The following is a 25955-nucleotide window of genomic DNA, read 5'->3' as shown; positions in this document are numbered from 1 at the left end:
GTGTGGGTGGACCCTGCTTTTGGCATCCTCACACTGACCATGTGCTCGAGGATGGATGTCTTTGGCCCGGTCCCCTGTTGCGGATAACCCCTGCCATGTCAAGACCCTGCACAGCGTGGCCAACCGGTCGGTGTATGCCGCAATGTCCACAACCACAAGTCTTTTACCCTGAACCTACCTGCCAGTACGAGTACTCGGTACCGACCTATGATTCTCAGCCAAGCCATGTTTGCTCCCTGCAACTGATTCTCAGCTCCTGCTGCCCCAAATGCAAAGTGGCAATCCCTGCCTTTAGTCGTTGGGCGCTTTCCTTGTCTGAATCATCACTCACATCCTCCCTGGTCTTTTACCATCTCTCTTAGCCACCAAAACTCATTGGAGTTGGAGTTGGAGTAAAAACCTTCTACGAGTACATCTTCTAGATTCAAACATATGTCGTCACCTGCAAGATACCTCTAAAGCCTTGGACAGGATCGCAGACACTTGCTTGGTTCACCAGTACGACTAGTGACCGAACCTAGCTGTCCGCCGTCTCGCTTCCAGCCTCGCACTTCTCGTGGCGACAGCGCGACGATTGGCTCGTCACACCAAGCTAGAACGCCCATCTTCCCACTTTGTCACCTTGCATTTCGCCTCCGTGTTGACGCACAGGTCTTTTCTTCCCTTCCGGATCACTTCCTGCTCGCTCAACTAGGAGCCAACCACTCGCTACCCAGGACCAACTGCTGCCGCCAGTACTCGTACTACGGTCCACCCCGTAACCTGTATCGTGATCTCATTCGCCACAAGAAAATAGACCTGTCACCCTGGTTTCTGGCGAGCATCGAGAATCGAGAAAGTATTAAGGAGCCACCGTCGCTCCCATGCTCGGTGAAGGAGTCCAGCGTCTTTTAGGGCTGCTCGGTGCACATTGGCCTTTTGCCTTTGTGCTTTACTACTGACCCTGTCCCGATGGAGACCGTTTTCATTACCATCCACGGTCAGTAATCTCTGGCGTTCAGTGCGTACTTTACTGAGACCCCTCACAGATCTATCCCAGGATGCCCGAATCAAGTACTGTTCCGCTTCGGTTGAGGACATACTGGGTTACCTTCCTCATGAGGTGACGGGGAGACCATGCTGGGACTACTTTCACCCAGACGAGATCCCCTTTGCACGGGCAGTTCATGACCGTGGCATCAATCTTGACAAGGCGGCTGTTATGAACTATTGCCGCATCAGGCATAAGGATGGTCATTGGGTTGGTTGTGAATGCGTGTTCACCGTGGTTCATGATGTCCTTGTCGCCAGTACTGCGATCTACCGCCGGGGACCAAAAGCAAGACGTACGAGGACTTTCCACTTTCTTGATCCCAAGCATTATGACTGATTTATACAGAGAGAGCGCTGGATGGAGCTGGAATCCGACGAATCTTTTCCTCTTCCCCCCGGGACCCCAGGTACCACATGTTGTCATATCTGTCCAGCAAGTTCTACGATGAACCATCTGCTCACACCCCGGAGCCGAGGGCAGCACTCTTTCTCAACCGCTTCTCACGTACCTCCACCGTCATGTACGCCACAAATGGCGTTGCCGCAATCTTGGGTCTCCAGCCATCAGACCTGACTGGAAGGAGCTTCTACCATTGTATTGAACAAGCATGCCTTCAAGATGCCGTCAAATGCATTGAAAGCGCCAAAGCTAACGACTCTATTGCCTACCTGAGATTCTGGTACCACAATCCTCTTCAAGAAACCGATAGGCCTGACGGCGAGTCCATTGGTGACGAGAGTGACGAAGACGACGACGGTGGTGTTCCTCTAGGGACTGACACGCGCTCTGGTTCTGGTTCTAATGTCTCGATGGGGGATGCTCCAACTCCTCGCCAGACTCAAGCTGCTGCACATGTCACTGATTCTCAGGCGCAAGGCGCTCCTGGAGAGGCTTCTAATTCTCAAGTCGATGGAGTTTTACAGCCCCCAGGAAATGGGGCACCTGATGTTCAAGTGAACGGTCACGATGGCGGTCATGCATTGGCTTCCGGTGCAGGCACCGATCTCGTTGTCAACGAGAATGGGGCTGAGTCCGACCCCGAACCTCATCGGGTTTCAGCTCCACAACAGACCGAGGCAGCAAATGTCAATGGAGAACGACTGGAGCTTGAAGCCGTCGTTTCCTGTACATCAGATGGACTTGTTGTCATTCTTCGCCGTGCGAAACCATTGGTCCCACATACTCTTGGAGCGACCGAGGCGCCATACTACGCCAACGGACTGTTTGCATCTCCCTGGGCTCCGGAGCCGGTCATGCCTCCCACTATACAGCAAACGACTGTGGCTCCCGCTACTTCTTTCCCGATGACGGACCCGTCCGAGTCTAATTTCATGAATGCCATTCGAGAAGTTGCAGTTTTTGCTTGGTCACTTACAGGCATCAACGGTTCTCTCGCGCAGTATGCTCGAGGCACAGCCTCTCCGGAGGCATTGCCTCCAGACGGTCTTCCTATCTGGGACCCTAATGCGGATGTTGACTCAAAAGCGAATGAGTTGTATAACGGTTTCTTGGGCAGTGCACATCGTCCATTCGCCGACTCTGCCGGGTCAAGTGGTATGAAGAAAGACGAGGATCTGGGCAGCAGTGATGATGAAGTCCTCTGGAAGAGAGCACCAACAATGACGCCCTGGAGACGACCCAAGAGAAGAGCTCATCAGGATGCCTTTGGGGGAGAAGGGAATGATGGAGTGGATGGCGGCAATGAGGATGGCAGGAGAAAGAAAACGACAAGGTCGCATTCCAGTTCGGGGCCCAGCACAGGCTCTGGGGGAGCATCTGCTGCAGGCTCTTCTTCTGGCTCTGCTGGATAGCATGCAATTAGTGATTGCACCAGACTGTGTGGGAAGTGCGTTTGCAATATCTCTCCTTGAAGCAGGCACGCCAGCCGAATATTTGGGTACACGCTCATTGACGAAGACACCATGATACTATGAAATTGACATCTGATGAACCATCATTCAATACCTGTGTACCTCGTAGCGCGTGATATGTCGAACATGACATTATGGTAGGATGTACAAAGCACCTTGTAACTCGCACAGACTCGCCTTGTCAGGCATCTACATAGGTACGAGGTACCTGGTACATACATAGAGTCCTTCATTGACTAGACATGATCACTATGAGGTCAAAAAACGCCACACATAGTAAGTACCGAAGTACAGATGTACATTAGAAGCACGTGTTTTCGCGTTTCTCACGCGACAAAGTCCGCGGCCACAATTTGGTGCGTTGCTCACTTTTAGCCTTGAGCACAAACCCATTTCATCTTTTGAATAGTGGCTTGAACTTTACTCTGAAGTCGACTCCCTGGCAATGCAAGATGCCTCTTGTCAGCGATAAAGTGAATGCTAAGCAATACGTCCAAAATCGGGAATCCGTCACCCATCAGAGCCGCCCAGAACAGCGGTCATTGACGCCGCAGCCAAATTCCGGCCGGGAAAGATCGCAGCAGCGACATGATGAAGCCCGTCGCAAATTGCAGCAAGTCGGCCACAACAAGGAAAATGCCGAGGTCATCAGTCGCCGGGACGCTGCAAAGTTGAAGCTGGACGTGCCCAATACGCTCACAATTTCGAATTCAAAGCTCGCCCAGCTGGCTGGACAGGGTGCTGAAGCACAGGAGCCGACGGTGGTGCAGCACAGCATATTTTCCCATTCCGTCGAACACCGTCACAATGTCTGTACAGATTGCTACCCCCTGGAGATGGCCTCATCCACTGACCCAACTCTAGGCATTTGACGACACCCAAAGCATCCATTTTGACGACTCGCTAAGCGTGGCCGAAGAGAAGACCGGACGCACGAAGCCTTCCTTCAGCTTCCATCATAATGGGAGCATGCCCCCTATCTGGAACAACGCCGACGCTCCCTTCCACCCTCCCGTGCATAATTTTGACGGTTCAAAATTACTTTTTGGTGAACGTGCAAAGAACTTGGGGCTCCCGGACGATTGGCAAGCCCAGGCGGATGCTGAGAGAGTCAGACGAGGCTTTGAACCAGTGCACGGTAAACGGTCCAGTCACACCAGCATTGACCCGGCAAACTATGGGGAAGACGATCATACTCAAGGGTCTGATCCGGATGGCGACATCGAAGGAACATCTATCGTGGAGAACACGCCCTCGCGTACTCGAATGGCGTCTGAAGTCAAGACCACATCAAAGCGTGGCAAGGAGAAAGCGAAAAGGAGCTATAGGCACGAAGATTCAACGAGGCGCTCTTCGCCAAAGCACAGAAAGTCATTCAGCGAAATTGCCCCTCCTGTCGTGGTCGAGCCATCCGGTCGGCAACAGATCAATCGCTTCAATGTCTACAAATCGCTCGAGAAAGAACCAGAGATGGTTTTGCCGGACAATCTTCGTCCGACCATTCAGATGCCTCAACCACATGCGTCACTTGTGCACCCCCCCGCCTTCTCATCCAAGATGTCCTCGCTTCATGAGTCGTCATCCGACGAAGAGCAATTTCCAGCAGCAACCGGACCGGACTCTCCACGACTTACGTCCAAGCGTCACCGCCCAGAGCTGGACCTAGATTTTGACCCGGAAGTGCTCCAAACCAAGTCCATGGCGGACCTGGACGCCATCCCATTCACACAAGACCCACGATGGACGGCGCCGGAACCGGCCCTCGACGCCAACGGCACCCCACTGACTTTATCCACCAAACTCACGAATCTGACCAAAATGCGTCCTGAGGACCAACGCAACCTGTTCAAATCCCTCACCGACGCCGATCGCGAGCAGACGGCGGAATGGTTCGTGGAGAAGTTCAAGGCGGATGTGCAGAGGCTGATGACCGTGCGGCTGGAGCGGCGGAAAATCGCCCTCAAGTTCGAGCTCGAGGTCAAGAAGAGGGAGAAGCAGGTCGAGGTGAAGCGCGGGGATGTGGACCAGGAATTGGCCGGCCTCAAAAAAGGCGGCGGAGAATTGATCAGGGGGAAATCGCCCGCAAAGTGATTCAGACCTCCTCTCCCCGGGAACAGAGGGAGTGAGGGAGACCGAAGGAGATCAAAACTGTACAACCAAACCAAGCCGGAACATTTGAGCGAGAGCTGGGAGCTGGTCCCCGTTCAGACCAATCCTTGGACCACGGAGAAAGGCATTAATACCACGAAGTTACGACGGAAGTAAAAAGGAAAAGAAAGGAATTGAAAGGAAAAGGAAACGAGAAGGAAAGAAAAGTAATTTGACAGGGTTTGCTCTACCCTACCTAGCTACCTACCTTCCTACCTTCCAACATACCTACACCTAACGGCACGACTCGACGACTCGAAAATTCAAAGTTCACGACTTTACATAGATGCATACATAGATCCATAGATACATAATATCTCATACGTCATACCTAATTAATACCTAGGTACAACTGTATATGTCGGTCGTGATACTTCTTATACGTACTCCTTTTTGTATAGTGCAAGAGGCATACAGCCAAGAGGCATAGAAAGAGCAACGAAGGACTACTCCGTACAGTATATGTGGTAGACTGTGGAATCTGAATCTGGTGGGTTGTTTCAGTATCGTGCTAATTCCACGCCGACAGTCTATATCTATTCAGTCTGTCCGGGTATCAAGGATCCGGTAGCTGGCTGTGACTCTGTCGTGGCCACACGGAGCCATTGCCCCGTCTCTCTCCTCCTGATTCAAAGCCTGGTTTCTCCGACCAGCATCGAGGCATACGCAAAGGACCGACTGTCACTTGGTCTAAGTCGACCTGCTCCTGTTGCCATCGAGCCCTCAGAGGCATTGCTGCCTGGGTTCACCCCATCTATCGACCACCTGATGCCGTAAACATGAACACCCCCCTGTTCGCAACGGGCTGTTCGGTCGTTGAAGCAACCAATTCTCAAGTATTGAGGCTCGAGTCTCGTGGTTGACGTATGGGTGTGCAGCTCTCGTGACAAGGCTGACACCAGGGTCTCAACTTGCCGATATGCGAAGACCGCGAAATGGCTCAATCGAACCACGCCAGTCCGGCGAAGTACTGCACTATCTTGGTGGGAGGATCCAGATATGCATCACCAACAAAGTGACATAGGCGGACTTGTGATACTCCGCAGATCTAGTCACTCCAAAAGGCCCGTATTTGCTGGAAATTTGGCTCACAATGTCCTTCGCCCCAGGCGGGCTTCTAGATATTCTTGTGGACAGAGAAATATTGCAACCATTATACATACGTCTCAGGTTTTGCTCTTCTCGCTGGCGGTGGACTGCTGCCCAGCCTCAGCAGTGTCACTTGCTTCGCCTGTGTCCGTCTCAGCATCGTCCTGAGCTTTCGTCACCAGCTTTCCCAGCACCTTTGCAAGTCGCCGGTAATCTGCAAGGAGTTCTTGCACCTCACCAAGCCTTAATTCTTTCGCATCCACCACCTTCATGAATCTTGTGATAGGTGGTGCGGCCTTAATGGTCACCAATTCATCGTTGTCTGGCAATCGCAAGGCGGCTTCGCGGATTGGCTTATTTTTCTCCTCTGTCGAGTCTTCCTTGTTCTCCTGTGCCACAACTATCGTCGGCGTAGGAGGAGTCTGTGCGGCAGGTGGAGAAGCCGATGCAGTAGCTGTTCTGCCACCAAATCGTCCAAAAGCGCCTCCAAATGCAGAGCCTATATGGCTCATTGGATTGAGACTGTTGCCGAAATTCTTTACTGTCTCAAGAGGATTGGTGGTCGCTGGTTGTGTTGCTGGTGTTGTGGGCTTTTGGGGAGGACCGCCTGCTATTGTTGTAGCAGGATCATTAGGGGGCGAGTTTGTGGTTCCTGAAAGAAAGCTCATTCGTTTCCCGGTACCGCTTCCATTGCTCTGAGTGCTGTCCACACTTCGCTCCCGTACAGCTGCTTTTCGGCCTCCTAGTAAGCCGAGTAATTTCTCTTCAGTCTTTGTCAGGTTAGGGGGAATGGAGCCAGACTGTCCGTCATGCACGGAGCTTGACTCGCTCAACGCATGATCGTCTTCATCCGGAGTCAAAGGTCGATTGACGAGTTGTCTCGCTTCGTCCAGCGTCTTGGGAAGGATGACTTCAGTGTTGGGACCTTCACTGCCTCGTTCCTTCAGTTTCCCAAGGAGAAATTTGAAGCTATTGTCCAGGCTACTGGAAATATTCTTGAAGCCTTCTTCTGCCGTGGAACGAACGGCTTCATTCGCACTGCTTATGGGCTGAAGAAGGTCAGAGAATGTGCGTTGATGTCGTGTAGCAGGAGTGGGCGTGGAGTTTTCGGAAAGCGTTTTGACGATCGAGGAAGTTTGACCCGATCTGATTGATGTGCCCGTAGCGTTCGAAGTAGAGGTCGCTGTGGTAGGAGACGCGGAAGCAGGGACCGATTCAGGCAATAAGGGAAACTCTTCAAGCTTATCCGAACTCCCATCTCCTTCTAGTTGGGATGGAATCTTCTTAGGGCCTTCTGGCAATTCGTCTGCCCTCAGGCTCGCCAGGTCGACATCTTCTAGGAAAGTAATCGCGGCCTCCAGATTTGTGAGGCAATAGGCCGCCTCGCCATCGATTTTTGGTGCTGCTCTGAACCGCTGTATGAAATAAAGGTTGCTAATTATGTTGATACCTTCCACTGGTGACGTGATCAATGTGTAAATCAGGGTTGGCAGGATCTCGTCAGCCGAAGATGAGGAAGGGTGTATTGAGTAAAGAGTATCAACCACAGCTTTATGGGCGGTTGTGAGGTGCTGCAATTTCCCCAGCGGATAGTGTTCATCGTTCATCTTAGCCAGGCTCTCTCGCGCAGGAGCCAGTGATGCTTGGACATCTTCGGCCGACGTTTCAGTGTCTTCGCTCCAATCAATACCCAGGTCCTTCAGGCCTATCCCTACCAATGCTAATGCTGCTGTTTTTGATCTTAGCTTCTCGTCTCTGACCTCATCCAGAGTACTTTTGTGTCTCCATATTTTGTCATAAACCTTCTCGCATACTCTTTTCTCCACTGCCTCTTCCAGGACAATCCTTTTGTACTCTAGCAGTTTCCTCTGCTTGCGTCTCTCTGTGACCTCGGAAGCCGTCAACATCTGCTGAGAGCCTCCTCTTTGGTCCACTGGCGCCAGAGAATCACTCGAAGGCTTGTTTTGCAGAGGCTTGGAGCGTGAGGAGGGCTTGGAAGGTGTCGGCGACTGGTCTCGGTGGAGGCGGGACTTGAGGGCCGAAATGTGAATGGAGATTGCGCCGGATGCTCGAGCATAGAATTCCTGAAATAGTTCTGACAACTGGTCGATCGTCGGCGGTTCGTTGTATATCTTAGCACTGAGAGACTCAATGAATCTGTCGGTCAGGCTTGCCAATTCTATGGGCAACTCGTCGAAGCGATCTGGAAGGCTGTTGGCCCGCCCCAGGTCCGGGGATGGAGGTTCATCTTCTTCATTTATAGGCTTTTCAAATATGTCCTCTGGTGAAGAGTCCTGCTTTTTGGGAGATTTCAGAGATGTGACGGCTTGGATGGTGCTAGCTCTATTTCTACCAGCGGGGGACGAGGGAGCAGGAGGCTCGTAACGAGTGAAGGATTTCGTGGAAATAGCAGAGGGTCTCGACTTGGTTGATCCCGTTGAGAAATTCCTCGACATGATGAAGGATTGAGACGTGATGATCTCGAGTGTGGAAATAGTGAATAGACCAGTATTGTATTTGTGCTGTCAGCCTGTCTCGGGCAGCCGGCGCGGGAGATCTTAGAAGAGCATTCTTTTACTCCAAAGAGAAACTATAAACAATCCGGTGCCTAGGAGTCGCAAATGACCCCAGAGCCGGCTCATCCGTAGAGGATTCGTGGTGCGTCGTTTCGCTGTTGACTGCTGAACAAGAGCCAACAACGCATGTGATTGACAGGTTTGGTGGATTCGGTAATGTACCAAATAATAGAAAGTGGTTTAGTTGCCCTCCCCGGTCGGGCTCGACGTCAGTGTCTTCCAGACCCATCCTCGCCTCCATCCACCGAGCCACCACTGGCCACGAGACCCCGAGCCACTTCAGTCAACAGTCACTCAAACATCCCATCTTCATCGACTTCGATCTCCCCTGCACCCTGATTCAGTCACGTACCATCAGCACATCAATATGAAGACTCGGAAACAAAGAGATAGGATTTGCACATCAGGCAGCAGAATCACAGCGAGCATGCTGTTATCCTTCCTCGCCTTAACCCCCTCGGTCGTTGTGGCCAAACTCCCCGCTGCCATTGATCCCTGGTATCCAGTGCCAGTACCGAAAGAATCAGACACTCATGACTTTACACTAAGACACATTTTCCATCGAGGCACCTATCGAGATCCTAATCTGCACAAACGCTACGATTTTAGCCCGCAGGCGCCCGTCCTTCTCACCCAAGACGATGACCATGTCCAGACGTCTTCCCTCCAACCGCCGCCACACTTCACCCTGCGTTCTGACTCTGTTGAGATTGAGCGACTAGTTGACAGGCAAGCGCCGAGCATTGAGAGATATCTCCAACATGCTCGATACACAGGCAGTCCGGCTGTGCTTGACGCTTCGCAGTGGACGCTAGACGAGGTGGTGGGTCCCAATATCGAGCACAAGCCCACGGTACTCAACCTGGCGATAATGGCAGCCAACGCATATAACCCAGGCCCTGGCGAAGGAGATTGGGAAGATGTCAACCAAGGCTATAACCGATCTACACCATTTGGATGGGAAGGCGACGGTTTAAGGGGACATATATTTGCCAACGAAGGCAACGAAACAGTCATCATTAGTCTCAAGGGGACTTCTCCTGCCGTCTTTGATGGAGATGGGACTACCACCAAGGACAAGCTAAACGACAACCTCTTTTTCTCTTGCTGTTGTGCTCAAGGTGGCTCATACTTCTGGCATCAAGTCTGCGACTGCCAGACCGGCACGTATACTTGTAACCGGACATGTGTAGTCCAAGCCTTGAGACAAGAGAACCGGTATTATCGAGCTGCAATCGACTTGTATACCAACGTCACGGAATTATACCCAGATTCGAACGTCTGGCTTGCAGGTCACTCCCTTGGTGGCGCAGTAACCAGCCTCCTTGGTCTCACATTTGGTCTGCCAACCGTAACATTTGAAGCGCCTGGCGAAGATCTTGCAGCAAAGCGCCTCGGCCTTCCGGCTCCCCCATCGTCAAATCCCAACAGACCACGCACAAAATATACCGGGGCCTATCACTTCGGAAACACAGCGGATCCAGTCTTTATGGGAACCTGCAATGGTGCCACAGCAACGTGCACGTTGGGTGGATACGCCATGGAATCCCAGTGCCATACTGGCAAACAATGTGTATACGATACTGTGAGCGACTACGGTTGGCGTGTGGGAATAGGAAACCATAAGATCCACAATGTGATCGACAATGTGATCAAAATGTACCAGACGGTCCCCACTTGTGAACCTGACGATGAGTGCGTGGATTGCTTCAATTGGAAGTTCTTTGAGAGCAATGGCTCGGACTCGACGACGACCACCCGGACAACTAGCACAAGCTCAACGACGTACACAAGAACGAGCACCTGCAAAACTCCAGGCTGGTGGGGATGTCTAGATGAGACTACAACAGCGACTACGACTACATCGATACCGGTGGTTACCACAACCTACACGACCACAAGTTGCGTTACACCAGGCTGGTTTGGGTGCAACGAGAAAGTCAATGTCACGGTAACAACAACCACGCTCGCGCCAACAACAACCTCGTCCACCGCATCTGTCCCTGCTTCTGCCACGCACGACCCATCGTCTACCTGCGAGCACCCAGGTTGGTGGGGATGTCGTGATACTACGTCGACTACACATAAGCCATCTCCATCTTCGACATTATCGAATCCGAGTGCCACAAGAACCGCCAAACCACATAAGAAGCACACATGCAAGACACCCGGTTATTTCTGGGGTTGTCATGATTCATCCAAGTCCCACCATCACCATGTCACAAGCACTGCCATTGACGCCTCGACAACAACGGAAGGCACCGTCACACGAGCGCCAACACTCACCACGAGCGTTACTAGTGCTACGGCGACTCAAACCACTACAGCCGATGATGGTTCAAGGAAGGGAAGGAAATGCAGAAGACGGGTGTTTTTTGGACTAATCTGTCTAGATGGTTACGAAGAATACATACCTGATTTGTGATCGTCAGGTACAACATAGCACGACTTTCATGATACGTTGACATTTATAGTGTGAATATATGGGTTGCATGCACGCGCTCTGACTGCGCGCATACTGGAGTTGGATATTGGGAATGGTCAAGCAGGTTGGAGCGCTTGTACGGGTTTTTTGAACTTTTGAAGACTTGTCACTCGTTTCTCCCTAAGTGAGATATCAAGGAAGTTGATGAACTGTCCAAGTTCTCTAGCATATCCAGTGCCAAATACGAAGATTGGATCAAACCCAGGCAACTGGGGCTCAAAGCAAATTCTCGGATCATGGCTTTTTCCCTTTGCAAAAACCCAGAAGCTGCGTTTTCCCTAAGACATACCGATTACAAGCCCAGCGGATTGTCTGCCGTTTGTTTCTTGCCTCCAATCGAATCGGTAGTGGATTTGGCCGTGTTGCCCACAGCCTTGGTCGTGTCGCCGAGCTATATACACAGAGCAAGGGCCGACAGAATGTCAGTCGATGCATGAATTTCTCGAGACCCGTTCTCGAGCCACTCTCGCAGAGGATGTCACGGGAAGAGGAAGATCGGGGGGGGAGGGGGGGAGAGTAAGAAGAGGGAGGGAATAAGGGAAGTAGGTACATACGCCTTGACTAGCACCACCCACGGTCTTGCCCACACCCTGTCCGACGCCGGAGACGGTGTTGCCCACCGTATCCTAAACGAGCCACGCGAAAATTTTCGACATGTTAGCCCAGACTGTGCAAAATATATAGGGGGGAATGGTGGAAAGGAGTGAAAAGACGCCGCCCAACGTACCGTGACGCCACCGACTGTGTTGCCGACCGTGTCGGTCAAGCCGCCGAGGATGCCTCCTACTTTAGGGCCAAGGTGTGTTAGTCAGTCACTCAGTCAGGTAGGTTTCTCAACGTCGTCTCCTGTTTTTGTTGAGAATAGAGAGAAGGATAGGACAGGACATAACGAGGATGAAGGGAAATGAGGATCCAATTGGGGAGGAAACTTGAACCTACGGCCTTGTTGCTCCTTCTTCTGTTGCTGTTCCGACATGATGGGGATATTAATCCAAACAAGAGTCTTCTTTTGCTTTAGAGAAGTGGTTTCTTGTTGTGGTGGTGATAGGGAAAGAGTGGTAAACGCTGAGAAGTATATCTGGGACGAATGAACAAAGTACCTCATGTTATATTGTATAATATATACGACTTTAGCCCCCCCTCCCCTCCCCCCTTCGTGGCTTCAAGAGATACTCGTCATAACCCACAAGCAACTTTACTCGTTCTGTGCAACAAAGAACCAAGTGCTTGACGTCAGTCTCGATCCCTCCCTCTACTTGGTAGCAAAAGGGGGGAGGGGGAGGATGGAGATGTGGGGATGGGTTTTTCTGGGATTGCCATGGGTTCCAGCACTGACGGGTCAAGGCAGGGAGCCACGAGGGATCAGACAGATCCTTGATCATCATGGCGAGGAGTGGGTGAGTGGTCAAAAGCTCACGGTGCTCAGGCAAGAACGAATGAAAGGAATGAGGACAAGCGGAGGAGAGGGTGTGATCCTGGTAGATATGACGTCGCGAGTAACTGAGTCACTGGTGGGTGATTGGTGTCGATACTGGCACCACGGCAACAGGAAGCAAGCGCAAAACCAGGACTTACATATCGAATCACTCGCATATCACGGGAAATACTAAAAGTGCTGAGCGGTCAATCCTGGTGTACTACTAGTTACAACATATCCTCCGAGGCTCATACCACCAAGATAATCCCTATCCAAGGCTCATAGCAACATCCTCCTGAACACTGAATGCTCGGTGTCCTGGAGCATCTCGCCACTTATCCAGCATATCATCTTCTGGACCATCGCGACTCCGATCGCTCCGTGTGCTGAGCTGGCCTGTATTCTTCCCACTCGAGCTCTTGCTGTCACTGCGGTCTCTTTTTGAGAACCAGCTCCCCGGTTTCTTCACCACAGATGCTTTGGCAGTGCTGTTGGCGTCGTTGGACTTTTGATCTGTTCCAGATGACTTCTCCGTGGGAGTTCTTGAGTCTGCGGTAACCGTGTCGTCTGATCCGCCCACCCCTTTGGCGAAGTCTTTCGCCTTTCTCACCTTGTCCTCTTCCGTGTCAGACGAGGATTGTGCTGGAGTGCCGCTTGGAGTGTCCTCAATGCTCGGTGTCGCTTCAACAAGTTCCGCATCACGGAACCACTTGCGTCTCCTCGTATATCTACCCCATCCGTCTTCTCTCCTCCCATCCTCCCATCGATTGTCATAATATATCCAGCCTCCGCCGTCGTCGGCAGTCGCTTTACCGGACATACCACCGCCTCCTATTTTGCTGTCGCTTATTGCCCTCTTGTGTGACTTGGCGTCTCCATGCTCTATTCGCCATTCGGGATCGATCCATCTCCATCGGGACATACCACCCTCCACATCTGGGAGTTCGAACTCTTCCTTTGATGGTGCAGGATTCAGGTGTTCATCCGTCCAAGGCGCGCGCTCATATGCGAACAAAGAAGTCGTCCAACCCAGACCCAACCACCGCCGTTGATTCTCATATAATATAAACGTGAAACGAACGCCAGAAGAATCCGGTTTCCCCTTGATCGCAGCTTCTGAGGCGAGGTCGCCTTGGGATTTCGATCTCGTCCTGATTGATGGTCGATTTGATGGCCCAGATTGTGCATTGGGCGAAGTATCAAATTCCAACCCAGTGACAAACGCGGCCGCTTTGCGCATAAAGACAGAACGCCAGAGAATAACCCGAGACACCCGAGCCGGCTTGGAATGCCAGGTCAATATTATTGTGCCAACAGCGAGAATGACTCTTCGAGGAGTCAGAATATAGAAAGGCGGAAGGGTCAGAATAACCCAAAAAGGAGTTACTAAAAGAACACGGATGAAGAGGGTCGTCAAAGCTGGCCGGGTTGTAGCGGCGGTTGGTGTGGTTTGGGTAGAAAGAAAATCGGTCAGGTTGAGAAAGGGATCCAATAAGACATTGCACCGAGCAGTCAGTTCCTGCAAGGTCTCGACAATTTCATCGAGGGTCTTATGGTGCGATTGAGACTCTGAAGGTTGCCTTTTGTGGCCCTTTGCTGTGTGTTTCTCTCCGGTTTTGGAGGTGGACGACAGAGGCGAATAGCGTCTGGAGTACATTCCCAGTATGAGACCAACTACTACAATGATCGGGCTGGCAAAGCGAATTATTTCACTTCCATATAGTGTGATTCCCCAAAAGACGGCCACCATCAGATATGACTCCCATGGGTCTCGAGTGCTCCATGACAGAAGACCGGCGAGTTTGTTCAACGGCAGCAAGAAGGGATGTGAATGGGCTAGGGCTCGGGTGATCTGAGGTGGTGTCGCTACTAGTAAAGGCGACTTTTTGTGAACTATGATTGTAGACCGCTGCTTCGATGTGGCGGAGTAGCCAGAGGTGGATGTTGGAGAGAAGGCAGCATATGTGGGGGGATTAGGGTCCCAGGCCTGCTGGGAGGAGGAATCTGACGCAGGTGCATATGAGGACGGTCTTGACATCGATGTGATCCAAGGAGTTTCTGAGCAGTCATCAGCATAGCTGAAATAGAAAGTCCGGATAGGGGATCAGGACATACCAAAAGCTGCCATACACCGAGTAATGCCGGGTCATGAGGATGACGCCCAAAAGGATACCTAAACAGATGACGCTACTGGTGCGGAGACGGAAAGACTCAGTCCAGGATCGCCTGATTGCTTTGTAGAGGTCTGTTATTCAGAGGTATTATAAGAGATGATAGCGACATATTTGACAAAGGAAGATATTTGATGGCTCGGCGGATGTGAGATGTGGTCTTGTGGACAACCTTGACCGCGGCGTAGGCATGTGCACTGCGCAGGCAGAGCCGTGACGATCAATGACTTGTTTGGTGACCGCATCGATGCAGGTGGCAGGACACAAGAGAACCAGGCACGTGACTCGTGAGAGAATTGCGTGGAAATTTAGGCGAAGATTCGCCGGCCGCAGACTGCGACAAGCAAAAAGATTTCCTGCAGCTTCTGTCTTGAAGAACAAATGAACACTCCGCCATCGCCCACATCGCGATCATTAACCCATTTGATCTTGTTACTTTCCGACAAGAATCAATGGTATGTATCCCCTGGTTCTAGATGTCCCCAGTCAGTTGTTCCCTGCAGGACCGGACTGACCATACCAGGCGCATCGAATCATCGCCCAGATCGTCCTAACCGGAGGGCGTGTCTTTGGCAGAGCGTTCGCTGAGGCATACAAACAAGCTCAAGCATCGACACAATATGCAAGGGCTGCTGCGAAAAGCGACCCAGGCGCGGCCAACACCGCCGCCGCTTCTGGGATGACCCTCGACGAAGCCTGCAAGATTCTCAACGTGAAGCCTCCTCAAGGCGGCGCCACCAACATGGAACAGGTCATGGAGAGGTTCAAAAAGCTGTACGATCTCAACGAGCCTAAGAAAGGCGGGGGTGGATCCTTCTACCTCCAAAGCAAGATTCTTCGTGCCAGAGAACGGATAGAGATGGAAGCCCGTGCCGCCGAGCACAAGGCTCGGTTAGAAAAAGAAATCAAAGAAGGTTGGAGACCCAAGATCTATAAAGACTGATCTCCCTTGCGGCTGACCGTCTTTAAAGGACGGTAACGAGACCGGATGGCCAGCTAGGCCTACATGACTTCAAACCTCGTCCCTCGGATCCTCTCTTTCGACGATTGTTTCTCATGCATAGCGGACGGCGTTGGGTGGAAATTTCTCTGTAAAAACCATTTGTACTATACCATGGGTGAGGGTCTACGCTAGAATTTTTCAGCAAAAGAATGGGATTATCACGTCTTGGATGGATGCTCTTTCTACTTTTGCGGAAAGGAGGATGATTTTCAGGAGGAGACAGCAGACAGGTTGACGCGGTGTCTCTAATGTCAATGCTGTCGCAATCGCAGCCTTGGGATTGAGAACGGACGCCGCTCCAACCTGACGAGCGTATCTCCACTCAAGAAGGAATCGAAGCAGCTAATGAACGGGCCTAGTTGAAGTTGACGCAGACATATAAAAACGACAGAGGACAGGAATCCAGGGGAGAGTTGGAGAAACTTGGTGGCCCTCGGACGCTGGAGCAGGTCCAAAAATGATAGCATTTGTGCACATTCAGTTGGCATTCCGCCCCGGTACTAGCGAGTGGCCGTTACATACTTGTATGGGACCAACTAAGAAAGAAGAGACCACGGATCAACCAGGCCGATAAGCGTTGGAGACTTGCAAAGGTTGGAAGAGAGGGCCACACCAGGATCATCAAGATCACCAGGATAGAAGGGGGTATCGACGGGAGTTGAAGTGCGATAAGGTGTGAGATCTGTACGCAGTCTGTGTAACCTGCCAACCTGCATACAGACTGCGCCCAGACCAATATGAGAGCGTCATGGATCTGAGTGGCGTCGTCCTCGATTCTCCTTCGCCATGTTCAAGCCATGCATTATCTTTGTGTTTCATGTCTAGTATCGAGTCAACGTTGCGTGCTTAGACGAAGATCCTGCTTGTCCACCTCATCACTACCACATCCCTCGGCTGAATCCGCATCTTTCGCTCCACACATTTACCAAGTCCTCGTATCCTCCCCATCCACCTCCCTCACCAAGTGACAGCCTGCGAATCCGGAGAGAACAATCTAGGCCACCGGCAATCCACCCCCTTCTTGTTCTCTAGCTCGATATCAGCCGCAGGAACCTTTCCCTCGCATGCATTGGACTGCCCCACTGCGTTGTCGCCATCGCTCCCAGAGTTTCCGAATCGAACCAAACACCCAAAAAGTAGTCCTTGGTGGCTCCTCTCACTGATTGCACCCTCCATCAAAATTCCCGATTGCGACCGCCGTCACCCAGAAAGGTATTTGCATTGACATCTTGCTCCTACATACTTCCAATCCGCCTCCATTCAACATCCCCCTTCTTCAACCAGGACCGCATACTCTGTGCTTGGCCCGTGGGACTGACGAAGCCATGCCCAGATCTCAATCGCCACTGTCCAACTCACTCCCTCCTCTCGTCTTCGGGACCGCCACCTTCAACTATCAGGTAAATAACCACCTTCTTTTACAACCCGGCACATCTGTTGATATCTGGCTTACAGTACAATGTTGATCCATACGCCCTGGGTCCTACTTCTCTTGTCCAGAGGGCTCTCGCCCAAGGAGTCCATGCTTTTGACACCTCTCCTTACTACGGACCGGCCGAAGAGATCCTCGGGACTGCTCTGGACAGCGACCTAGTCCGACAACACTATCCGCGAGATCGGTACTTTATCCTTACAAAGGTTGGCCGCGTTGCCGCCGATGCTTTCGACTATTCCCCGTCATGGGTCCGACAGAGCGTCCAAAGAAGTTGTAGTCGTCTGAGGACTGACTACCTCGATGTGGTCTATTGCCATGATTGCGAGTTCGTCTCACCAGAGGAAGTCCTCGGGGCCATCAGGGAGCTCCGCCGGATACGGGACGAAGAAGGCACCGTGCATTACGTTGGTATCTCTGGCTATCCTGTGCTGGTTCTTTGCGAGCTGGCTGAAATGATTTTGCGAGAGACCGGAGAACCACTGGATATTGTTCAATCGTACGCAAACTTCACCCTTCAGAATACCCGGCTGCTCTCGGACGGTCTTGAGCGCCTGGTGAACGCTGGTGTGGATGTTGTGACAAATGCCAGCCCTCTAGGAATGGGTCTGTTAAGATCAACAGGTCCTCCTGTGGGCGCTATGGGTAATTGGCATCCTGCCCCGGACGGCCTCCGACAAGCCTGCATCAATGCCGGAAAATGGGCAGAGTCCAAAGGAGAAAAGCTCGAGGTTGTCGCGGTCAGATTCGCTCTTGAGAACTGGCTCAGGGAAGGCGCCAAAGTTGGGTCCTCGGGTAACCCACTTGGAAAAACAGACACGTCTTATGGCCATGCTCTTAGCCTGCCTCAGGAGAGAGTAGGCGTCAGTGTCATGGGTGTCAGTAGGGTGGAGGAGCTCGACGAGACGATGCGAGTGTGGAGAAGCGTTCTCGATGGACTGGCTGACGACCTCGATGCGGATCCCGGCACCATTACTCCCTGCGACTCGGTCACTGACCACGAATGGTCTCTAGCGCGTCGACAAACCATCCGCGAACTTGCCAAGGGAATTCGAGGGGTTATCGGATCCGAATGGGTTGACTATGCCTGGGAGTCCCCAGATCCAGGCTTTGTTAATCGACGAGAGAGGAAGGATGATGTCGTGGTGAATGAGGTCGAAGTGCCTGCTGCTGTCGACACAACGATGCTGACACCTCCCTCCGAAGCCGACGATAATGGAGTGCCAACGGACGTTCCTCCAATGCCCTGAAACGAGATTTGTTACAAAGATATCTTTCAAATGGTAGGGGCGGATCTATCCCTTTCGAAGCCATCGTTTGTGCATGGATTTCCGCGACTACCAACTATTGTCCTTTTCAAACTGAGCTATTTTTGCATCCCGGATGATCACGACGTCGGAGAGAGACCGCAATGCATTTTTTCCACCCTGGAAACTCAAAATGTATTCATTTTTGTCTGGTCGCAAACTAGTCTGGAGTTGGATTTCAGAGCTCTTTGAAAATCTCCTTTGCTCTTTAGATTGCAAATGCTTGACAACGTGCAGCGAAGCGCTTGGAGATGAGGGATCGGGGGACAGTGCTCGCGAACGCGACCCTTCTCGGCACTTCGAACCCTCATTTTCAGGTGTTTTTAGCCTCTTGAGAGTATTGAGATTATTGAGAGCATTGAGAGCAGGAACTCGACATCATAGCACAACACGTCCTCTGTTCTGTGTGGAACATTCACGCTCTTGAGATTCGGACGGAGGTCTATCATGGCATCTCAGTCCCAGACCAGCGGCCCTGACCTGATGCCGGGAACACTTCCACCGCATACCGACAGTGGCGGCGTGTGTGCGAAATGCTCTGCCCCAATCAATCAGCTGGTAAAAAACGAGACGTGATTTTCCCCCATTCAATGAGGCTACGTGGAGACGTGGCTACAACCACCATCGTCGGGACGTAGTGGAATGGAGTGAAATGGAAAGGATAGAAAAGAATAAACGTCTCTCCTCCATGTTTGCACGCCCGCGCGATCTGTTCATGCAAAGCACTTGTACCTCCCTATAGGACTATGTAGGTTACTAGGTTACCTGGGTTAGACACCAGAGTCCTCGTACGAGGACGTAGACGTGACGTTAGCCCCCTCTCCTCGCGCTGTCCCTCTCCATCTGGTTTCTCTCTGGGGAAATCAATCACAAATCACTCACTCACAATGACCGAGGCTGAAGACTTCTTATCATGAATTCTCTGGGTATCTGAGACCTAAGACCTAAGACCTAACCAAGACCTAAGGTAGGTATGCATGGATGTTAAGGACGAGTGTATACCGTGACTTTCCTGTGGTGATGATGCATATTCATTCCACCTCGACAATGACGGCCCTCTCGACAAGCCAGTCCAACACGCCCTGGACCGTCCATCTCCCGTCCTTGAACCTCTTCCACACGGTATCTTCGCCGGCGACATTGCCCACGGCATCCTCCAGGCCCTTAACCCCGACCATGCCCTCCTTCTCTCGCCAGACGCGCTCGGCCTCCTCGCCGGCCCGCCTGACCATGAGGTCCTCATCCTCGGCCCGGTACAGGTCGCAGCGGTCGCACTCTTGACATTTTTGGCCGGGGATGGGCCGGAAGTGTTCGCAAAAGTGCCGGTAGCCTTCACCGGTTTCGACGTTGGAGCCGGCCTTGCCGATGTTCTTGCGGCAGAGGTAGCACATGCTATACCCGCACACGCAGGTGAGTTTGTTGCACCCCGAGGTTTTCACAAACGAGGTCCCACACCGTGGGCATGTCCTCTTGATGGCAGCAGTGCGTGCTGCCTCAACGGTCGTGCGGAGTGAAATAATCAAGGGTTCGTGGCAGACGTGCGGATCGTGCCATGCCTTTTGGCATTTGAGGCAGGACTTGCGCATGCAGGAAGGATTCCGACACTGAAAGCGCGTGGTACAAGTCTTGACGGCTAAATGGGCCAGTGACGTGTAAAAAAGTGTAATAAAGTAACGGGGGAAAAGAACGAAGAAAGGTAATAGAAAGAGGATGGTGGCCGGGAGGAGTTCGAGAAGGAGGATGCAGATGATGGTGTGGATGCCTGTGGTGGGTTTGCGAAGTCGCCATGTGATGGCAGACGTGACTGTGTCCGGATCGTAGATCTGTTCGACTTCGGCGTAAGAGCAGTACGGGCATCGCACGAGTGGTAGAGCCGAGTGTTGGAGGTTATGCTCGGCCAGACGGTCCTGAAACTTTTTCCAGGTTTCAGCGCTGGACTTGTTGTCGAAGCGGTCGAGAGCGCGCTTGAGAAGGTCCTGATGGATATGGCCGTCACAATCATCTGCGGCCAGGCACTTTAATGTGCCGCGCTCGACGTCGACAGATTTTGCCCACCCTTGCCCGAAGAGGGCCTCGTGGAGAGTGTGACGGGCGCAGTCTAGGCAAATAGTATGATTCGAGTGTGTGCAGAATGAGGCGTCCTCGAACGTGACATCGTTATAACAGACCTGGCACTCAAACAGGGCACCCGCATCCTCGGCCTCCTTCAGATTGAGGGCTTGAGCGAGTTCCAGGTCGATCGCTTGTTGGTCTCTCGGTCGTCGAGACGACTGCGCGGACGCGGAGAAGAGATTTGATAACTCCTTGTCAAGGTCGCGAGACCCTGTCGAGATCAAGCGTGGCCCTCCAGGATCCGCCTTTGTTCTATCCAAGAGGACCGACGGGGGTTCGGCCTGGGATCGCTTCTTCTTGAGGAGGTTTGCAAAGGTGGCTTTCCACGACCTGCTCGTTAGTTCTTGAAGGGTAGGCCGCGCATTCGTATATGAGAAGTTGACTTCGGCGAGGACGGCGTCAATGGCACTCTTGCCCAGTGCACTGAATTCACGTCCCACCGTCCGTCTGACCGCGTCCTTATACTCCTTTGTCCTGAAAAGTTCGTCCGCTGGGATCGGCTCCTCCACGCTCCTCGGCGGGACATTCAATCGGCCCTTGGCCCATTCTGCTTTGTACTTATGGAGTTGCTCCGTGGCGATTGGGAGTCTACTGTCGCCATCGAAGCGGACAAGGAGTTCCCGGAGGACTTCGACCTTGACGTCCGGGAAGAAGTCGGCGAGCACGAGCAAGTCCTTGTTCAAGGGCACCGAAGGATCTTCATCTTCAGGTTCTCCCGCGGGCAGGGACTCCTTTGAGCCTGTTCTAAAGGGATTCTTTCTCAAAACTTCGGTGAGCGCGGAACTGGGGGACGTCTGTCGGGAGGTGGGAGTCGACGACGAGGAAGAGGAGGAGTGTTGTGAGGGCGCGCGGTGATGGGATGACGAGGATTTGGGGTTAGCGGAGTGTTTGGATGCGCCTGAGTAAAGCCACATCACTCCGATAGCTGCGGGTCGATTTGAACATGGTGCTCAAGTAGACATGAACAGAGGGACGGGCGAGGATAGAGCATTACTCTTTGGATCTTTTTGAGGAGTTGCGAGGTGTTGCCGTGCGCTGCCTGCGTGCTGCTGCATAGGCATGAGTAAGTTGGTCACTGAGCGAAATAATTGATAGCCACCGGTGACATGGAGACGGCGCGCCGGAGGCCCCCAAAGCGACCTAATTCCGCTTGTGAACAACGCCAAAATTAATATTATTAGTGATGCTTCCACTCAAGCGTATAGCGTATCTTCGTAAATTTTCTGACCTTCATCTATGTACCTAATCTACCAACGTATATATGTGCACCCCCCTTATATTCATTATTCGAAAGTAATTCGCCACAGGGAGAATAATCGGCCTACGTTTCGGACACGGCTCGAAGCTTCGTCAAGTACCAAGTAGAAGTTCGATAAGATGGTTGATCTCTTCCAAACCCTAGTGTACAAGTCACGGTTGGGGGCTAGTATAGCGTATATCGTATCGAACACATCCGACCACGCAGGACTTCGCCCGAGATGATCCCTTTTTCCAACTTTCCCATGACTCCGCCGGATGTGATAGAACTCGGTACATTGTTGAAACCATTAACGACTTACTTGAGAAAGACACGAGAAATCCGTGATGATAGCATAGACAATAACCAAAAAAAACAGTTAACTCCCTCGCTCGTTACTTTGTTCCCGACCGACCATTTCCATCCTATCCAAGCTAGTTAGGTATTTCGTTGCTTTTCAATCCAGCACCAAAAAATCCCCCCTTTGGGGAGGGGAACAAAAAGGGCTCAATCGGGATTCGAACCCGAGGCCTGTCACATTTCATGGCTTTTACAACCAGAGGCCAATAAACCCGCCCGAAGCGACAATCATACCACTAGACCATTGAGCCATAGCTGAGAGAAGAAAGAATCTGTGTCTGATTTGGAGCACATAAACCATCAAGTTTTCTGCTTGTATAATATATAAATATAGGTTTTGTCAGGGCTCTTTCTCGGTTATAAACCCTTCATCCACGGCCCCTGCGTTGACCCAGCGCGGCCCCAGTATTGGACTTTTGGGAATCAACTCACACTTAACCGTCCTCAAGTCATAGATAATGAATTACCATTCTCTATTTTAGAGAGCTTCTAAACTCACGTTGCCAATATTGTTTGATTCTGCTACCGGATTTCCCCCAGGATGCTTTCACTACATAATCTACAACTTGGGCTTGGGAGATCCCAATAGCTCCGCTCCGGCGCCGGCAATGCATAGCTTGCCAGTTTCCTTGACTCGGGTCTGGAAGATGACCTTGTTACCCTCCTTCCACATCTCGGTCACCAGAGTCTGGCCTGGAATAACGGTACCGGCAAAGCGCACTTTGATGTTCTTGAAGAGACCGTAGGTCTGGACAATGTGTTTACCGCTGAATCCCATAAAGCACAGACCGTGCAGGATAGGATCCTTGAAACCACCGACTTTGCTGAATTCAGGATCAATATGCAGGGGGTTCCGATCACCGTTCAGTCTGTAGAGAGCAGCCTGATCTTCCGAGGTCTTCTCCTCGACAATGGCATCTGGGGCGCGCTTGGGCGGTTGGTAGATGGTGGTTGCATTGCCGCGGTTGGCACCCTTCTTGGGTCCTCCAAACCCACCAGATCCACGGACAAAGACGGTGGATTCGTTGTAGAAGATATCCTCTCCGGTCTTTGCATCTTTGGTGACGGTGCCAGTCACGACAATCCCGGCGTTACCCTTATCGACAACCTCCACCAGTCGAGGGTACGAGATCAATTTGGCAGCCGTGGGGATAGGATACTTCCGGATCTCGAGGTACTGTTCGCCATGCAGCAACATCATAGGTGAGAAGTTCGGAAGGACTTCGTCCATCGAGAAGGGAGCAACGGCACTGAAATAGGGGATGACGCCAAATGTTGGCAAGACCTGGAAGTTGTCGTCGTTTTCGTAGACGAGGGGCAGCTGGGTTCTCTTCGCATTGAGAGACAGGTTGTAAAGGATAACATCCTTGTCATCGTAGACAAATTCAGTCCCACTGGCTTGCGCTTTCTTGGCCTTTTCGATTGCTGCCAAGTAGTCTGTCCCAGACTTGGACTTCTGTGATTTATTGCTCTTGTTCTCCATGTTGGCCATGATAGACTTCAAGCCATCCGTAGGGGTTTCAGGATGATCCGCACGGCCATCATCAAAGTTGATGATCCGCTCCCATTGCGCGACAACGTGCTCAGGCGTCAACTGAACATCGACGGGGAATCCGTGGCCGCCGCTTCTTTGCCATCGTGTTCGTCCTTGCCAGCCACTGCCGACTTCAAAAAGGAGGCCTGTTGGTGGTTCCGGCACCTTGTCTGAGGAGAGTGCAAGTACCAGAGGAGCAACATATTCGGGCTTGAAGAGTTGGATCAACTCCTCAGGCAACACAGTTCGGGTCAATTGCGTCCCAGCATTGGGTGCGATGGTGTTGACAAAGATGTTGTTCTTGCGGCCTTCCAACGCCAGAGCTCGAGAGAATCCCAGTATACCGAGTTTCTGTTCAGGTCAGTAAAAAGCCGATTCCGCAACTCGAGAAACTTACCGCGGCAGCATAGTTAGCTTGACCAAAGTTACCATAAATACCGCTCGTGCTGCTTGTGTTCACGATTCGCCCATATTTCTGCTTGAGCATGTACGGGTATGCTGCCTTTGTTACCTTGTAGGTGCCACGGAGATGGACATTGATGATGTCGTCCCATTGCTTGTCGTCCATGTTGGCGAAAGCCTTGTCCCTGAGAATGCCAGCGTTGTTGATCAAGATATCTATTCTACCGAATGTGTCGATAGCTGTCTTGACCACGGCATCACCGTCCTCGACCGAAGCCTTGTTGCCAACCGCCTTTCCGCCGAGTTTTTGAATCTCTTGCACAACGGTGTCTGGGTTCACGAGGTCATTGACGACAACAGAAGCGCCGCGTTTTGCGAAAGCGAGACAGTAGGCCCGGCCAAGACTGATCATGTCAGTGTAAGGTCAAGTTATGAGTGTAGCAGGAGAACATACCCAGCACCACCGCCAGTCACCAGGACGACCTTCCCATCGAAGCGGATGTCCTCGCCTTGTTCGTTGGGTGGCAGCTTCATTGACTGTTCCGCTTTGGACACGAAGTCGGCGACACCATTGGGGTATTCCGGCTCGGAGAAATCGTTGACCTTGTCCCATTTTTTCAGGATGGCGCCGGGAGTGTAGGTGTCGTCGGCTCTGAGCAACAGGCCTTTGGCACGTTCCCACCTCAGTTTGGCGATATGACCTCCACCAACTTCGAAGATCGAGCCGGAAGTATGCGTGTTGGACGGGTGGACCAAGACAGCTACGAGAGGCACCACCCATTCAGGCTTGAGGCTGGCGAGCACCTCTGGAGGCATCACGGTCGCCGTCATTCGACTGGCGGCAATAGGGGCAATGACATTGCAGATAATGTTGTATTTGGCACCCTCTTTGGCCAAGGTCTCGGTAAACCCGACCTGAGCCAGTTTCGCCGCAGAGTAATTGCACTGGCCGAAGCTGCCGAACAGACCAGCGGCGGAAGCTGTGTTGATGACACGTCCGTACTTTTGTTTCCTGAAATATGGCCACGCAGCTCTTGCGCACTTGTAAGCACCTTTGATGTGGACGGTGTTGATCAAATCCCAATCAGAATCCTTCATGTTCTTGAAGCTAATATCGCGGAGGATGCCGGCATTGTTAAGGAGGACGTCAACGCGGCCATAGTTATCGATGGCGGTCTTGATGATCCTGTCACCAAACTCAACACTGTCGTAGTTGGCAACTGCATTGCCGCCAGCAGCTTTGATCTCATTGACAACGAGGTCGGCGGCCTGGGAGAAAGCAAGGTTAGAAGATGGGATGGCCGAGCATGTGACAATTTCCAGGACCGACCTTTGTGCTGCCACCACCCTCGCCCTTGAAGGAACCGCCCAAGTCGTTGACCACGACATTGGCACCTCTCGAGGCGAAGAAGAGAGCGTATGCTTTCCCAAGACCACCACCAGCACCAGTGACCACCACGGTCTGGTTGTCGAAACGGAGTTCTTGCACCATCGTCACCTGTTCAACTCTGTCTCTAGATGCGGGTTACGGAGGATGAGTTTGGTTTCGACGTCACACAGTAGAGGGAGGAAAGAGGGAGGATGAGACGTCTTTACGAGAAGGGAGACTGCACCGATATAAGTCCTTCGGCCGTAGTCAGGGCAATAAAAAGAATATAGCCGAAGATTATGATGATGCCAACAGCACTAGGAGAGTGTGTACAAGTATGATCATGTACCGAGTCCTTGTCATGCGCAGTGGCTATTAGGATTGGCCTCGGTGGGTGTCATGCTTCAAA

General features: G+C 52.0%; 10 protein-coding genes and 1 non-coding gene across 11 annotated transcripts; 5 read left to right on the top strand and 6 right to left on the bottom strand.

The window, feature by feature from the left end:
* Window positions 1-951: 951 nt before the first annotated feature.
* Z517_04207 (uncharacterized protein) lies at window positions 952-2844 on the top strand (the record flags this gene model as incomplete). Its single annotated transcript, XM_013429536.1, has 3 exons — window positions 952-979; window positions 1029-1325; window positions 1379-2844. 3 exons carry the CDS (start codon window positions 952-954, stop codon window positions 2842-2844), a joined length of 1791 nt encoding a protein of 596 aa, XP_013284990.1.
* A 512-nt stretch (window positions 2845-3356) lies between these two features.
* On the top strand, window positions 3357-4995 carry Z517_04206 (uncharacterized protein; the record flags this gene model as incomplete). Its single annotated transcript, XM_013429535.1, has 2 exons — window positions 3357-3713; window positions 3769-4995. The coding sequence occupies 2 exons, from the start codon at window positions 3357-3359 to the stop codon at window positions 4993-4995; spliced, it is 1584 nt and encodes a 527-aa protein (XP_013284989.1).
* Window positions 4996-6218: 1223 nt separating this feature from the next.
* Window positions 6219-8597, bottom strand: Z517_04205 (uncharacterized protein; the record flags this gene model as incomplete). Its single annotated transcript, XM_013429534.1, has 1 exon — window positions 6219-8597. The coding sequence occupies one exon, from the start codon at window positions 8595-8597 to the stop codon at window positions 6219-6221; it is 2379 nt and encodes a 792-aa protein (XP_013284988.1).
* A 547-nt stretch (window positions 8598-9144) lies between these two features.
* Z517_04204 (uncharacterized protein) lies at window positions 9145-11142 on the top strand (the record flags this gene model as incomplete). The annotated part of the gene is made up of 1 exon (XM_013429533.1): window positions 9145-11142. One exon carries the CDS (start codon window positions 9145-9147, stop codon window positions 11140-11142), a length of 1998 nt encoding a protein of 665 aa, XP_013284987.1.
* Window positions 11143-11494: 352 nt separating this feature from the next.
* Z517_04203 (uncharacterized protein) lies at window positions 11495-12178 on the bottom strand (the record flags this gene model as incomplete). The annotated part of the gene is made up of 4 exons (XM_013429532.1): window positions 11495-11593; window positions 11757-11828; window positions 11930-11985; window positions 12142-12178. The coding sequence occupies 4 exons, from the start codon at window positions 12176-12178 to the stop codon at window positions 11495-11497; spliced, it is 264 nt and encodes an 87-aa protein (XP_013284986.1).
* A 709-nt stretch (window positions 12179-12887) lies between these two features.
* Z517_04202 (uncharacterized protein) lies at window positions 12888-14657 on the bottom strand (the record flags this gene model as incomplete). Its single annotated transcript, XM_013429531.1, has 1 exon — window positions 12888-14657. One exon carries the CDS (start codon window positions 14655-14657, stop codon window positions 12888-12890), a length of 1770 nt encoding a protein of 589 aa, XP_013284985.1.
* Window positions 14658-15266: 609 nt separating this feature from the next.
* Window positions 15267-15733, top strand: Z517_04201 (mitochondrial import inner membrane translocase subunit tim16; the record flags this gene model as incomplete). Its single annotated transcript, XM_013429530.1, has 2 exons — window positions 15267-15275; window positions 15314-15733. 2 exons carry the CDS (start codon window positions 15267-15269, stop codon window positions 15731-15733), a joined length of 429 nt encoding a protein of 142 aa, XP_013284984.1.
* Window positions 15734-17118: 1385 nt separating this feature from the next.
* Window positions 17119-18475, top strand: Z517_04200 (uncharacterized protein; the record flags this gene model as incomplete). Its single annotated transcript, XM_013429529.1, has 2 exons — window positions 17119-17193; window positions 17249-18475. The coding sequence occupies 2 exons, from the start codon at window positions 17119-17121 to the stop codon at window positions 18473-18475; spliced, it is 1302 nt and encodes a 433-aa protein (XP_013284983.1).
* Window positions 18476-19563: 1088 nt separating this feature from the next.
* Z517_04199 (uncharacterized protein) lies at window positions 19564-21558 on the bottom strand (the record flags this gene model as incomplete). The annotated part of the gene is made up of 1 exon (XM_013429528.1): window positions 19564-21558. The coding sequence occupies one exon, from the start codon at window positions 21556-21558 to the stop codon at window positions 19564-19566; it is 1995 nt and encodes a 664-aa protein (XP_013284982.1).
* Window positions 21559-22384: 826 nt separating this feature from the next.
* Window positions 22385-22492, bottom strand: Z517_04198. The gene has a single exon. It is a non-coding gene; the product is annotated as a tRNA-Pro (tRNA).
* Window positions 22493-22800: 308 nt separating this feature from the next.
* Window positions 22801-25669, bottom strand: Z517_04197 (peroxisomal hydratase-dehydrogenase-epimerase; the record flags this gene model as incomplete). Its single annotated transcript, XM_013429527.1, has 4 exons — window positions 22801-24126; window positions 24173-24581; window positions 24632-25446; window positions 25508-25669. The coding sequence occupies 4 exons, from the start codon at window positions 25667-25669 to the stop codon at window positions 22801-22803; spliced, it is 2712 nt and encodes a 903-aa protein (XP_013284981.1).
* Between the last annotated feature and the right edge of the window lie 286 nt (window positions 25670-25955).

This window comes from Fonsecaea pedrosoi (assembly GCF_000835455.1).
Source record: "Fonsecaea pedrosoi CBS 271.37 unplaced genomic scaffold supercont1.3, whole genome shotgun sequence".
NCBI classification, from domain to species: Eukaryota; Fungi; Ascomycota; class Eurotiomycetes; order Chaetothyriales; family Herpotrichiellaceae; genus Fonsecaea; species Fonsecaea pedrosoi.
The sequence above is the reverse complement of the archived record's forward strand: the minus strand, read 5'-3'. Positions and strand labels throughout refer to the sequence as shown.